The sequence below is a fragment of the Culicoides brevitarsis genome, chromosome 3 (assembly GCF_036172545.1).
Source record: "Culicoides brevitarsis isolate CSIRO-B50_1 chromosome 3, AGI_CSIRO_Cbre_v1, whole genome shotgun sequence".
NCBI classification, from domain to species: domain Eukaryota; kingdom Metazoa; phylum Arthropoda; class Insecta; order Diptera; family Ceratopogonidae; genus Culicoides; species Culicoides brevitarsis.
The window spans coordinates 30458273-30471963 of NC_087087.1; the positions used below are offsets into that span (position 1 = coordinate 30458273).

At 30.0% G+C, this 13691-nt stretch overlaps 1 protein-coding gene across 1 annotated transcript; it reads left to right on the plus strand.

The window, feature by feature from the left end:
• The first annotated feature begins 1947 nt into the window (after positions 1-1947).
• Positions 1948-6680, plus strand: LOC134835494 (SKI family transcriptional corepressor 1 homolog-B). Its single transcript, XM_063850372.1, has 3 exons — positions 1948-2034; positions 3016-4434; positions 6663-6680. Exons 1-3 carry the CDS (start codon positions 1948-1950, stop codon positions 6678-6680), a joined length of 1524 nt encoding a protein of 507 aa, XP_063706442.1.
• The last annotated feature ends 7011 nt before the right edge of the window (positions 6681-13691 follow it).

The following is a 13691-nucleotide window of genomic DNA, read 5'->3' on the forward strand; positions in this document are numbered from 1 at the left end:
AAGTTTAAAAATTTGTAAAATAATTTTAAAAAATTATTTTATTTTAACTAAAAAATTTTAAAATTCAGTACTATTACTTCCGATAAAAGCTCAAAAATTATTAAAAAAATTGGAAAATTAATAAAATTTTGAAAAATTAATAAAATTTGAGAAATTAATAAAATTTGAAAAATTAATAAAATTTGAAAAATTAATAAAATTTGAGAAATTAATAAATTTTGAAAAATTAATAAAATTTGAGAAATTAATAAATTTTGAAAAATTAATAAATTTTGAAAAATTAATAAATTTTGAAAAATTAATAAAATTTGAAAAATTAATAAAATTTGAATTAATATAATTTGAGAAATTAATAAAATTTGAAAAATTAATAAAATTTGAAAAATTAATAAAATTTTAGAAATTAATAAATTTTGAAAAAATAATAAATTTTGAAAAATTAATAAAATTTGAAAAATTTAAATAAAATTTAAAAAATTAATAAAATTAGAAAAATTAATAAAATTTGAAAAATTAATAAAATTTGAAAAATTAATAAAATTTTGAAAAATTAATAAAATTTTAAAAATTAATAAAATTTTGAAAAATTAATAAAAAAAATATAAACTTACAAAAGACAAAATTTCACACATTAACTGCTTGTTGTCGAAGGCGGCGGCTTCGTAATTAAATCAAAACAAATTAACACAAAAATTAATTTAATTTGATACAATTTTCCCCCTTTTTTCATCATCGTACTTTTACCATTCATTAATTTATGAGTTACAACTCCATTATTATTCGTCAACGTTGTCCCCCTACTTCTCCTCCATCATCATCATCAACGAAACAATGGAAAAATTTTATTCATTGCTGCATAATTTAATAATAAGAAAAAAAAATAATAATTTTATTTATAAATTCATATTTACATTCCAACCATGACAGAATGTTTCGCCGTTCCATTATTTTTGTTAACATTTTATGATGAGTTTGTGGATTCTTTTTCAGTCTTAATTTTTCAGCGCAATGAGTCGAAAACAATTATGTTACATTACTTCTATACATTCCATATGTTACAGCAAAAAAAAAATTTTTTTATTCATTTATCGTTGATAGAATGTTCATGATAAGGTTATGGAAATACAATTAAGGAGTGAAGTGGATATTTTTTGATTAAATATTTTTTTTTTGTTTAAAGAAAGGTTAGAAAAGTAATTTTTCTGTCTCAGATCCTTGCTATTAAAGCAATGAACCGTGGATGTCTCCTTCTTTAAATCTCCTTTTTTTGTTTACGAGACAAAAAAGCGACAAAAACAACCAACAAAATCGGCTTTTGAGTGAATTATTGCTAACAAACTTTCGACACATGATTATCAGAAGAAAACGAAGAAGAAGACGTTCAACTTGAAAAGGATAAATGGGACATCTGCGGAAACTTATCCCGTCTTTAGTAATACTTAAGCATTTATTGTTATTTTTTCCTTCTCTTCCTCCGTCTTCGACATCTTCCTCATTGTTTTTTTTTGCCGTTCACGAAGCAAATCAAAGAGAGACAATAACCGTAACGATAAAAATAAAAACAAAGTTACCAAGTGCACAAGTGGTGTCTAGTCGCCTGTCATATGTGCAAGTGTCTTCGTCGCTCGTCGTCGTCTCGATTAATGTTTGGCACGTTCCATCTACTTTTTTTTTATTGCCTATTACGCTTTTCCCTCGTTGTACAAAATCAATTGCATTATAAGTGGAAAATCATAACAAACTGGAGGCGAATGTAACGAGCGCAGGGAAAAGTAACGGAAATTCCCATGAGGTGTTATTATACTGCTTGTTTTGGATGTAAATATATTGCATTATGGTTACTTATTTGCTTGGTTGGGATTAATTGAAATTGTGTTGAGATGTGACAGATTTGTCCGTGAGTTATTTTTGATTTAATTTAATTTTTTTCCTCTTTTTTTGTAGAAAATGGAAAACGCCGCAAATCAATCGCAGGGAAAACAGCGTTCAAATACGGAAAAAGGTTCAAATGCACAAGCTGGAAAGCCGAATCAGGTAATTTTGAGAAAAATATATATTTGAAAGTTCTTACCATTGATGATTAGAAATTTAATGGGATTTGATAAGCTATCTAGTTTTCTTTTAGTTTTAAACGTGCACAGATTTCACTCAGATGACCCTTTAAGATAAATATTCTAAAATTTTTGAGTAAATAACTGATCATATCATTTGTACAGTGTTGCCAAAAATTGCGAAAATTATTTCTATATTCCTCTCTATTAGGTCGATTTTTTGATTATTATTGATTTAAAATAAATTTAAAAAGGGCTAATTTTCTTAATTTTTCATTTTGAATCAAAAACATTCAGAAAATTGACAAAATAAATAAAATTGGAATAATTTTAGCAATTTTGGCAACCCTGTATGAAATGAAATCTTAATGAGTCTCATAATAAGAATTAATTTGAAACATAAAGCTCTCTAACGTTCGTTTAAAAATATATAATAAAATCTTACCTCAAAATTTCATAAGTACAGGGTTGCCAAAAATTGCGAAAATTTTTTCAATATCTCCTTTTTTTTAAATTTTCTCATTTATTTTGAAGCAAAATGAATTTTTCAGGGGATATTTTCCATAATTTTTCATTTCGTATCAAAAAAACCAGAAAATTATCCAAAAAAGAAAAATTTTTGCAATTTTTTGCAACTCTGTATGTAATTAAGGCTCATAATAAGAACCAAATTGGAACATTAAGTTCTTCAACATTCATTTAGTAATATCAGATTAAATCTTAACTCAAATTTTCATAAGTACAGGGTTGCCAAAAAATTGTTTCAATATATTTTTTTTTTATAAATTTTCTAAATAATTTTACGCAGAAAGGAAGGGTTGTTTCCCATAATTTTTCATTTTGCATCGACAATAATTAGAAAATTTACCAAAAAAGGAGGATATAGAAACAATTTTTGGCAACCCTGTATGTAAAAATTCTTGTTTAGTAATTTGTATTAAAATCTTACCTCAAATCTTTACAGGTCAGCACAGTTTTGCTCTATGGAATTCCAATCGTTTGTCTCTTTATCGAAAACCAAGAACGTCTTTGTCTCGCGCAAATTTCCAATACACTCCTCAAGCAATTCAGCTACAACGAAATCCACAATCGTCGAGTTGCTTTGGGAATAACTTGCGTTCAATGCACTCCCGTACAGTTAGAGATCCTCCGAAGAGCCGGCGCGATGCCTGTCTCTTCACGTCGTTGCGGCATGATTACTCGTCGTGAAGCAGAACGTCTTTGCAAGTCCTTCTTAGGCGATAATGCGCCGCCACGATTGCCTGATGACTTTGCTTTCAGCGTTTTTCACGAATGTGCTTGGGGATGTCGTGGTAGTTTCCTACCTTCGCGTTATAACTCGTCACGAGCAAAATGTATCAAATGCACTTATTGCGGCTTGTTTTTCTCCCCGAACAAATTCATCTTTCACTCGCATCGCTTGGGTCCGAATGACAAATACGTTCAACCGGATGCCGCGAACTTTAACAGTTGGCGTCGTCACATGAAGCTTCTCGGGACGCCGCCTGATGAAATTTCCTATGCGTGGGAAGATGTTAAAGCAATGTTTAATGGCGGCACTCGAAAACGTATGATATCTTCGCCTCCGCGTTCGAGTAGTGTAGCAACTCCTACGCCAAGTAAACGAGCGAAAACTGAAAGTGATTCATCGAGCCATCATCAATCGAGTTCGCCGCCATCGTTACATGGAGCTACTACAGCAACAACTCCCACGTCAGCAGTTCCTTTTCCGGTTCGACCCATCATTCATCCAGTTGCGGCACATTCAAATAATGCTCCAGCTACTACGAGATTTCCCAATGACCTCGCTTCGTTACCATTTCCCCGTTGGATGGACTACATGTGGCATGCTCAATCCAAGCCCATTCATTTTCCGCCATACGCTTTGCCTCGTCTGAAATGGCCCTTGTTTAATGCATCGACAACGACAAATACCGCCGGCGGCAATGAAAGCAATAATTCCTCAGCAAATACTTCGCCGACGGCAGCAACTACAGCTCCCGATTCAGTCAAGTCGCTACAATTTTATAATCACTCTGCTTTTAAGCCAGTCATTAATTCAGCCATAAAATTGAGTGCATTAGAAGCGGGAGGCACAGGAACTACCTACATTAGCGACGACGAGGTAGAGATTCGAAAAAGTGTCGAACTAGATGAAAATGAACAAGAGTATAAGCGAAGTACAGTGATAAAAGAATCCTTATCGAGCGACGATGAAATGGTCGATATTGAAACGACAGAAGATGACATAGAGGATACACGAAAAGAATTGCAAAGGAATTGTCATGAAAGTATCGAAATAGGAAAACGCAGTGTGAGTCCAGCGAGATTGTCGCCGGCAATGCATTCACCGACCAAAATTAGGGCGGATTACAAAAGAGAGGTAAGTTTTTATGAAACTTTTTAATTTTTTGACCTACACCCCTGATCTGTATCTATAGGTTACGTATATTCTGTACGTAGGATCCCCTCCCTTTAATTTTTTACGAATTTTTATCAATTATACAACTGGATTTTTTTATACCATTCCATATTTTAACTTTTTGTAGTATTATACACTCGACATTTGCCACAGTTGACATTTTAAAATATTTGTCCCAATGCACATTTACTATTTTTGCCCTAATGCGTATTTAAAGATTTTGACTCAATGAACATTTAAAAACTTTGACCCAATGTAAATTCATCGTTTTTGCCTCATTTGACATTTTAATTTAATCGGCCCAAAGCTCATTTAAGATTTTCGACCCAATGCACATTTTCATGTTTTTACATCTTCGTTTATGGCAACTTCGCTATATAGCAATTTCGTTTAATAGGAAATTGTATGTTTAAAAATTTTTTGAACAAATTTGAACCAAAAATTCGAAAATGTCAATTCAAAAAATGACCGTTATATTTTAAAACTTTAAGTCACGTGACTAAGACTATTTTTTCCTTAACATTCAAAGCAAAATATTTCCTTTTAATGTAAAATCTTTAATTAAGTCAATCAAAAATGTGATCAAAACATCGTTTTTGCCTCTTTTGTGAAATTTTAATTGAAAATCACTGCTCCCAAAATAGACGACAAACATTTAAATGTTCATAGTCTATTATAAAATGGTGTAAATCCGTGTAAATACTGCAATCAAGTTGTATTAAAATGTATAGTAAATTCTTTGCAAAATTCATCATCATCATCAATGTTTGTTTTTTGTTTGCATGAACGCCAACTTGCTATCATGCCATGGTGATTAAATGCGACTGTAACACAAATATTTTCCTGCTGAATGAAAAACATATAGAGACATAAACAAAAGAGAGTGTGAGCAATTGAAAATTAATTGAAATGGGAGCTTATTTAATCAATTATTTTGAATGGATTGATTGCCACGCAATTTAAATGTTGTCACACGAGGACATATACGGGAAAATAGTTACAGGAAAAATGTTTTTTGAATAGAATATCGGATTTACTTACCTCTTACATTGACTTTGAATGACACATTGGTACTATTGATGGTAATTAATGATCTTATAATTGGTTGTGTTTAATTTGTTTTTATTTTTTTTTTTCGACGTTTGGGACTTCAATCATAGACTTGATTAAAATCGGAGATTATCTTCATAGAAAAAAACATGAAAAAAAATGTAGAGCATTTTTTTATTAATTTCATGTTATCCAGCGTCAAATACTCGTCAAAAAAGAGCAGATTCAAGCACATAATGTTAAGTACCCTCTCCAGATTAATGACGATAATGACGAACAAACAAGTCTCTAAACAAAATTTAATACAAATAACTTGGCAAGTATAACAATTTCATCGAACAATGAGGGAATTAAAGGCATTGAGAGGGAAGTGAATTAGGGTCGCGACAGAATTTACCACGAATTTTTCTGTTTATTTTCCTCACGAAGCACAAAAAACGAAAACATTTCCACGAAAAAGACAATTTTTCTGTTTCTTGCCGGTTTTTTGTAACAACTTTGAACAACGACTCAACTCTCTGTACAAGTAGTCTTCTGGGAATTCCAGATTTTTCCTCAGAGCAGGGCACAGATGTACTCCTTGTTACACATAAATTACACCCTCGAATGCCCTTTAATTTATTTTTTGTGCAACCAAGATTTAATTTGTAGCGCAATTTTTCAGGCAAAGTACTTAAAGCAGATTATCTTTTATTTAGTATTGAAAGAATTTCATGACAATTCTAAAGTTCATCAACTTTCTTCATTACTCACCTTTTGAACATCGAAATTTCAAATTAAACAACTTAACTCCCCATTAATGGACAACGCTAATCACGTCGCGTTTTCATTTAATTAGCAATTAAAATTCATGAAAGGTACGAATTTTTTTCTTTGTTATCAGATTTGACTCGTAAAAAATTACCAAAGTTTGAATAAGAAACAAATGAAATTAAACAAAAAAAAAGTTATTTTTAATACAAAAGTTTGTCTTTTGTTTGTTCAATTCTTGATTCTATAAATCTCTTGAAAAGAAAAAAAAATTATTGAGTTTGTCTTGATTAAATAATTTTTTTGTAAAATTGCAAAAGTTTTTGATTTGACTTTAAATGAATTGAAATTTCATACGAGACCATTTTGTGATTGAAATTACTTTTTAGGTCAAAAGCTTGCAGTAAATAACTGACAAATCTTCTTAATTACTGAGGAGACAACATTTCTGATGAAAAAACAACCTTTCAATAGATTTTCATTTAACGATGAAATTGCTTCCTAAGGAGGTAAAGGAGAAATTATTTCTTTAGAAATTGAGTGAATGAAAGGAAATAATCCGCTGCTCATTAAAAATAGAAGTACTTTTTTTTACTGCGAAATTAGAACTTATTTAGGCCGAGACAACGAAGAAAAATGTTTCATGTTTAAAAAAGTAATGTTTTAAAAAATTTACAAGTTTTTTTTATACTTTTAAAGAATTTTGACGCAAAAGATTAATAGTCGATGCCAACAAAAATATCAAAAATCTAAAAGGAGGATTACAAACCAACTTGGAAATCAGCATACGCTACATCAGATTGTAACGCATATCAGAAAGGCACTTGAGTTCCGAACGCGAAAAATGTCGCATCGTCGATCATATTGTACTTTACTTTGGAAATAAAGAGAAACCTATTGAACTAGTTATAAGATACAAGTGATAATTTCGAACGACAGCACGATATGATGAAAGTCTCAACGAAAAAAAAGCCAAATTAACATATGGGAAGAATCAGGACTGTATCCAATACCCGACAATTCGTATTCTATTAAAATCCAAAAGGCATAAAAGCACTTCATACTGCAACAATCAGATATGGGAGTCGAGTAATGTTCCAAAATGTTAGAAAATATTGCGAAGTTTTTATTCTGCTTCTGAAAGCTGGAGAGTTAGGAAAGTTTCATCCAATATACAAACATATTAAGAGACTTTATACGTTTTTGTGGATATTTTTCTAAGAAAGTTTTAAATTGTCTAAATTTTCAGAGGCTCGTGTCTTTTGACCTTAACAAAAAAATAAATATTTAAGCCTTTGAAGCTAATCGTGGTACAAAATCTTTATTTTCTTATTCTTTTTTCTTTTAAATGAACATATTGTTATTTTTTTTCAATTTGAACATTTAAAGTAAGATGAAAAATGAGACATTTTATATAATTGTATCAGCCTCTTGAATTAAAAAGAGATTTCGTTCATTACATTCACAATAAATATTTTTCGTATCTCAGAACTAACAAGAACGAAGCTTGATATGAATTCTAATTATTTTTCAAACGATTAACATCAATATTTAATGAGCTGCATTGCAGATCGAGCAGGATTCTAATTTCATGCGAAATCGCTTAGTTAAGCATGGAACAGTAAAAAAATGTTTGCGAAAAACAAACAAATTAAATTAAATTTAAATATTTATGACTTCATATTGTTATGTATTTAACGCTTTTCCGTTTTTTTTTTCATTGTATCTCATTCTGTGTAACAATTACGGAAAAACGAGTCCTGAGGCGTTTCGTTTTTATTTTTTTGTATCGATTTTCACCCCATTCACGTGCATTGCGATACTGTAACGTAATATTTTGTGTCAATAGTCAAACAAACAAAGGGTGGAGCTGTAATTTAATGAACATTTAAATTATTAATGAATTATCTATTAATTAATTTTATCATCTGTTCCATAAAAATAATCAACAGTGCAATGTGTCAGTTGATTATCGATGTTTATGATGCGGCGATCCTCTTGCATTTGCAGTTTTCGCTTTTTTTCTACGATTAGATATTTTTTTTCGAAACATCGCGATATTTTTCAGCGGCAAATATTAAGCAAAAGTTATTTTAGAATATCATGAACAATTAATTCTAAGAAAAAACTTTAGAGATAAGATTAAATTTGGCTTTAGGTCGCACGAACGCGGATTGTTTACCAACAAAGATGCTGATAAGATGTTAGAAATTTTTATCGCATATTTTGCGAAATTTCATTAGTGATAAAAACTTGATACGAGGTGTCATTAACTAATATAAATAGCTTATGAGAAGGTCGTTTAAGGCTTAAAAACGTTTCATCTCACCTATTTTCAGTTGAATTTCATCTCTTGAAGTGTTCATAACACATAAAAATGTTGAAAAATTTTTCTTTTACAAGTTTGTCGCTCATTTTTGTGACAATTACCTTCATTTCTATTCATCCCTCGTCGCAAGAATCTTTCAAGCCCATCATTTGTTGCCCAGAAAACACCCGCGAAACGGATATTTTGATACTTGGAGCAGGAGCTGCGGGTCTCGCTGCTGCTAGAACTCTCCAAAAAGCTGATCCAAACATAGATTTTCTTGTTCTCGAAGCCAGCGACATTCCTGGAGGACGGATCAAAGAACGATTTCATGACAAATGTCGATCCAAAAGATACCGAAAAAGTCGTTATTAGTGCCGGAGCTCAATGGCTTCATGCCACAGGGAATCCTCTATACAATTTTGCTTTGGAAAAGGGACTTTTGGTTCACGATAACAGCGAAGAAGGACTCGGACCTTTTTTGAGAGACGATTTTGTGAGAATTAATCAAACACTTGTGGAAAAAGTAGAGGAAATGGTTGAAGATATTCTCATGGATTGTCAAAAATTTGCTAATGAACCAAATTTGTATCGAATTTATCCGAAATCTTTGGATAATTTCATGAATTTGCAATTTAATAGGAAACTTCTTGGACTAATGCCTCGTGATAGGATAATTGCAAGACAACTCTTAGATTGGCACAAAAGATTTCAAGCAATCGATTATGCTGCTCTTGACTTTAAACAAATGTCAGCTAAACATTGGGGTCGCTCATGGTTAATTGAAGATCGTTGGGAGCATATTTCCTTCAAAAATGGCTTTGCTGAAGTCATGCACTTGATGGCTTCCGAATTAGAACCCTCTAAAATTCTGTACAACAAATTCGTTGAAAAAATTCATTGGGGCGTCGAGAACAATTTCAAAGATTCACAAAAACAAGTTCTCATTAGGACAGCTGATGGATCGCATTATCTAGCAAATCATGTAATTGTCACATTTTCTCTCGGGGTTCTTAAAAGTCAACATAAATCGATGTTTAATCCAAAATTGCCTCCAAATCATAAAGAAGCGATTTCATGTCTTGGCTTCGGACCAATAACAAAGATTTTTCTGCAATATGAGGAAAATTTCTGGAAAGATGCGGAAGGTGTTCAGTTTGTGTATCGAAATAATCTGAACTTTGCTTATAAAAGAGCTTCGTGGATTCGTTATATGACGGGATTTGATAAGGTCATGTCGAAGGAAAGAACTTTCATTGGTTGGGTCGGGCAGCAAGGAACAGTTGAAATGGAGAAATTAAGTGATAAGGAGATAATTGATCAGTTAATAGGATTTATAAGGAATTTTACAAGGCGAAATTTTCCATATCCTCAGCGATATTTTATGTGAGATTCGATTTTTTCAAAGCGCATTTATATTTTTTTAAACTTTAATTAACCACGTGACCTATTTCGAACAATTTCGGGCAATTTTTAGTTACACAAAAGTTGAAGAGTCACAAAAAAGCCACGTGATAAGTATTTAAAAATTTACAAGATTAATTTTGAAAAACCACGTGACTCATTTTTGCAAAATTACGATGAAAGTTGAAAGAAACCACGTGACCAAATATTGAAAGTCCTCGTTTGATTCTTGTTTTTCAATCTTGAGGCTTTTCAATAATTAGTCACGTGGTTTTTCAAAATTTATCTCGTACATCTTCAAATTTGATCCAAATAGGTCACGTGGTTAACTAAAAATCAAAATTCTTAGTTAAAAATGTAAATGCGCTTTAACTGTTCGTTTCGAAAACCCATCTTTGACCATTAATTCCCATTTTTTAGCTCTCGTTGGCACAATAACCCCTTAACACTGGGTAGTTACAGTTATGCTTCGACAGCTTGTGATCCAAAAGACATCACTCCTGACAACCTTGCTCGTCCTCTTGTCTATTACAACATTTGGGGCGACGTCAATGAACAATTTACGCAAAATGAGAAGCCTTTAGTGCTTTTTGCTGGCGAAGGCGTCAGTCAACACTACTTTTCAACGGCCCATGGCGCTTATTTGTCTGGCGAGTCTCAAGCAAATGTCATTTTACGTCACTTACAAAAAACAAAAAATTAATGAAATTACAAAAAAATCGTAACAAAAAGTCAACACTTTTTATCAAAGTCATTAATCTTCGCTTTCAAAGAAATTGAAACAAAAATTCAAGCATATGGCAAAAAATAAAAATTGACACTTTCCGTGATTATGATTTTGATTTTATTACGAGATTCTCGAAATTGGTCACGGAAGTTAGTTGCGCTCATCGTTAAAGGTAAACACGAACAACAATAATAAAAAAAACTCAAGAGAGATTGTTTATTTATTGTTTTGATTTAAAAAAAAACCTTGAGAAGGGGTGATCTTATCTACCGTTTCATCCCCTATCAATTGGCAATTGTTCATAATTTCCGCTGAAAAAAATGAACCCTTTTCACAACCAAACACGAAATTAATGTTCATTTACATTAAAATAATTAGATTCACCACATATTTAAACAAAAAATCAGACAGACAGACAAAAAATCGACCGTATTGCGTGTGACAAATCGAATTTGCGACGCTCATGATTAATTTTTCATCATTTTGTTTTTTTTTATTAACAACTTGATATTGAAAAAAAGGATTTAGAGGCGTTGAATTTTGTCTGTTAGAATTTTTCTAATTTTTTTCAAATTTTTTCTAAAAAAATTCTTTAAAAATTTGAGAATTATTTTGATTTTTTTTTTTAATTTTTAAGAAATTCAGAAAAATTTATGAAAATCTTAACATTTTTGAATGTTTACCGAATTTTATTTAAAATGAGAGTAATTTGTATTAAAAAATATAAAAAAAAAGTCAAAAATTTTGAAAAATTGGGAAAAATCTTCAAAATCTTCCTAAAAATTCTTTAAATAATTTTTTTTCTAAAATTTTAAAAAAATTTAAATCCAAAACTATGAAAACCAAGTTTGAAAAAAATTTTCCGAGAGTTGAAAAATTTTTAAAAATTTAAGAAAACTTTGAAAAATTGAAAAATATTTTAAAAAAAGCATAAATATAAATGAAACTTGAAACATTTATGTGAAATATTAAAAAAAAATCATGAAAAAAAAAACCATGGAAAATTTAAAAAAAATTAATAAAATAATAAGAGAGTAAAAATTAAATTTTTATAAAAATTAAAAAATTAAATTAAATTTAAGAAAAATATTTTTTTAAACTTAAAATAAAAAAAAATAATTAAATAATAAAAAACTTGGGATTTTTTTAATATTTAATTTATATTGTAAAATTTTTTATTAATTAAATTACTTTAAATTTAATAATTAATTATTTAATTAAATTATTTTTTAAAGAAATTGTTTAAATATTTTACAATTTTTTTTATTCAATTATTTCAATTTTGATTTATTTTTTTAAAAATTTTTTAAATTTTTTTCAAATAAATTATTAAAAAATTATGAAAAAATTCCAAATTTATCTAAAAATTTTAAAAAAAAATAATAAATGCGCTCAAAATATTTTTTACGAACACTTTCTCACCAATTTTTTTTCAAATTTTTACTTTCAGCAATCACCGCCAGTTAAATTACACACAAAATATGACGGCAACTCGAACGTTACATCTGCTTCGATCGCCATCACGGACAACATTCCGCTGCCTGCGCCGCCATCCTCGAGTTCCCCCTCGCAATCGCCTCGCTCGACAACTTCCTCGTCGCCAATTCACCCAACCGCAACGTCACCCGGCGAATTATGGAGTGTGGCACGCTTATCTCTCGATCGATCGCAAGACCATCATTCTTCTTCTTCTTCTTCGCAGCAGCAACATCATCATCATCATCACATTCATCATGCCGCCGCCGCAGCAGCAGCAGCTCGTCTACCGTTTTATCGGAACGATCTCAAGCACTTTCACGCATTCACACATATAACGGGTCACAATGCCACAGAAGCAACGACACCAACGACGACTGCTACGAGACAAGGTCATTCCCATACAATTGTCTAAGAGATACGTCAAAAAGAGAATTTCATCAGAAATTAGACATTCACACACGTTGTTGATGTATGTTTGTTATTAAAATCTATTACTACACACACTAAATTATAAAATACTTAATTAGGCGTCATTATTACGACATCTCATCATACAATACGAAAAAAATTTAGTTAATTAAAGTTTCATCTTCTCTAGTCTAGAGTCTAGTCTTAAATTATATATGAAAAATATTCAAAAGTTAATGATATTTAGTAATAAATAACAATGAAAAAAGGTGAAGTATTAGTGGCAATAAAATAAAATGAATAAAATTTTTGCGCATTTCATGGATTTTTGAGGTGAAAAGGTGAGCATTGACTTTTATCGCAGGTTAAAAAGAGATTTATGCGAAAAAGTTGACACGGTTTTGACATCTTTTTGTGAGTTTTTTTAGGTTTGTATCTATGGGAAATGGGTTAAAATTGAACTAAATTGATTTTTTTTAAAGGTAAGGAAGTAGTTTTTGAATAAAATTTATGAGTTTCAATAATTTTTTGTTTAAAAAATATTTTAAAAAATTTGTATGATTTTTTACAATTTAAAATTTTTATATAAAAATATTTTTTAACATTTTATAATATTTTTTAAAATATTTTTTAATTTTTTTATATACCTAATAATTTTTTTATTTAAAAATTTTAATTATTATTTTATAAATTAATTATTTAAAAATCAATTTTTTTAAAATTAAAAATTTTTTTTTTGATCTAACTCAATTTTCAAAAATTAATTTATTTTTTTTTAAAACCTTCAATTTGAGCTAAAATTTTCAAAAATTACATTTAATATTTTGGCTAAATTTTTTTTGATCAATTTTTTTTGCTAACATCTTTAAATTTTTTTAATTAATTTTTTAAAAAATTTTCCAAAACAAAAGTTGTTTCTAATGTCAAAACCTTCAATTTGAGACGGAGAACCGTGATCTAACTCAATTTTCAAAAATGGGTACATGAGCCCTCATAATAAGAGGATTTTGGCTGAAATTTTTTTTGATCAATTTTTTTTGCTAACATCTTTAAATGGCTCCTGTACATCGGAAACGCAAAATTTGGAAAAAG

Bases quoted from the DNA above. Each gene is read 5' to 3' on its own strand.
- LOC134835494 (XM_063850372.1), top strand. From the start codon at position 1,948: ATGGAAAACGCCGCAAATCAATCGCAGGGAAAACAGCGTTCAAATACG. The intron at 2,035-3,015 runs GTAATTTTGAGA...AAATCTTTACAG, and splicing joins AAGCTGGAAAGCCGAATCAG to GTCAGCACAGTTTTGCTCTA.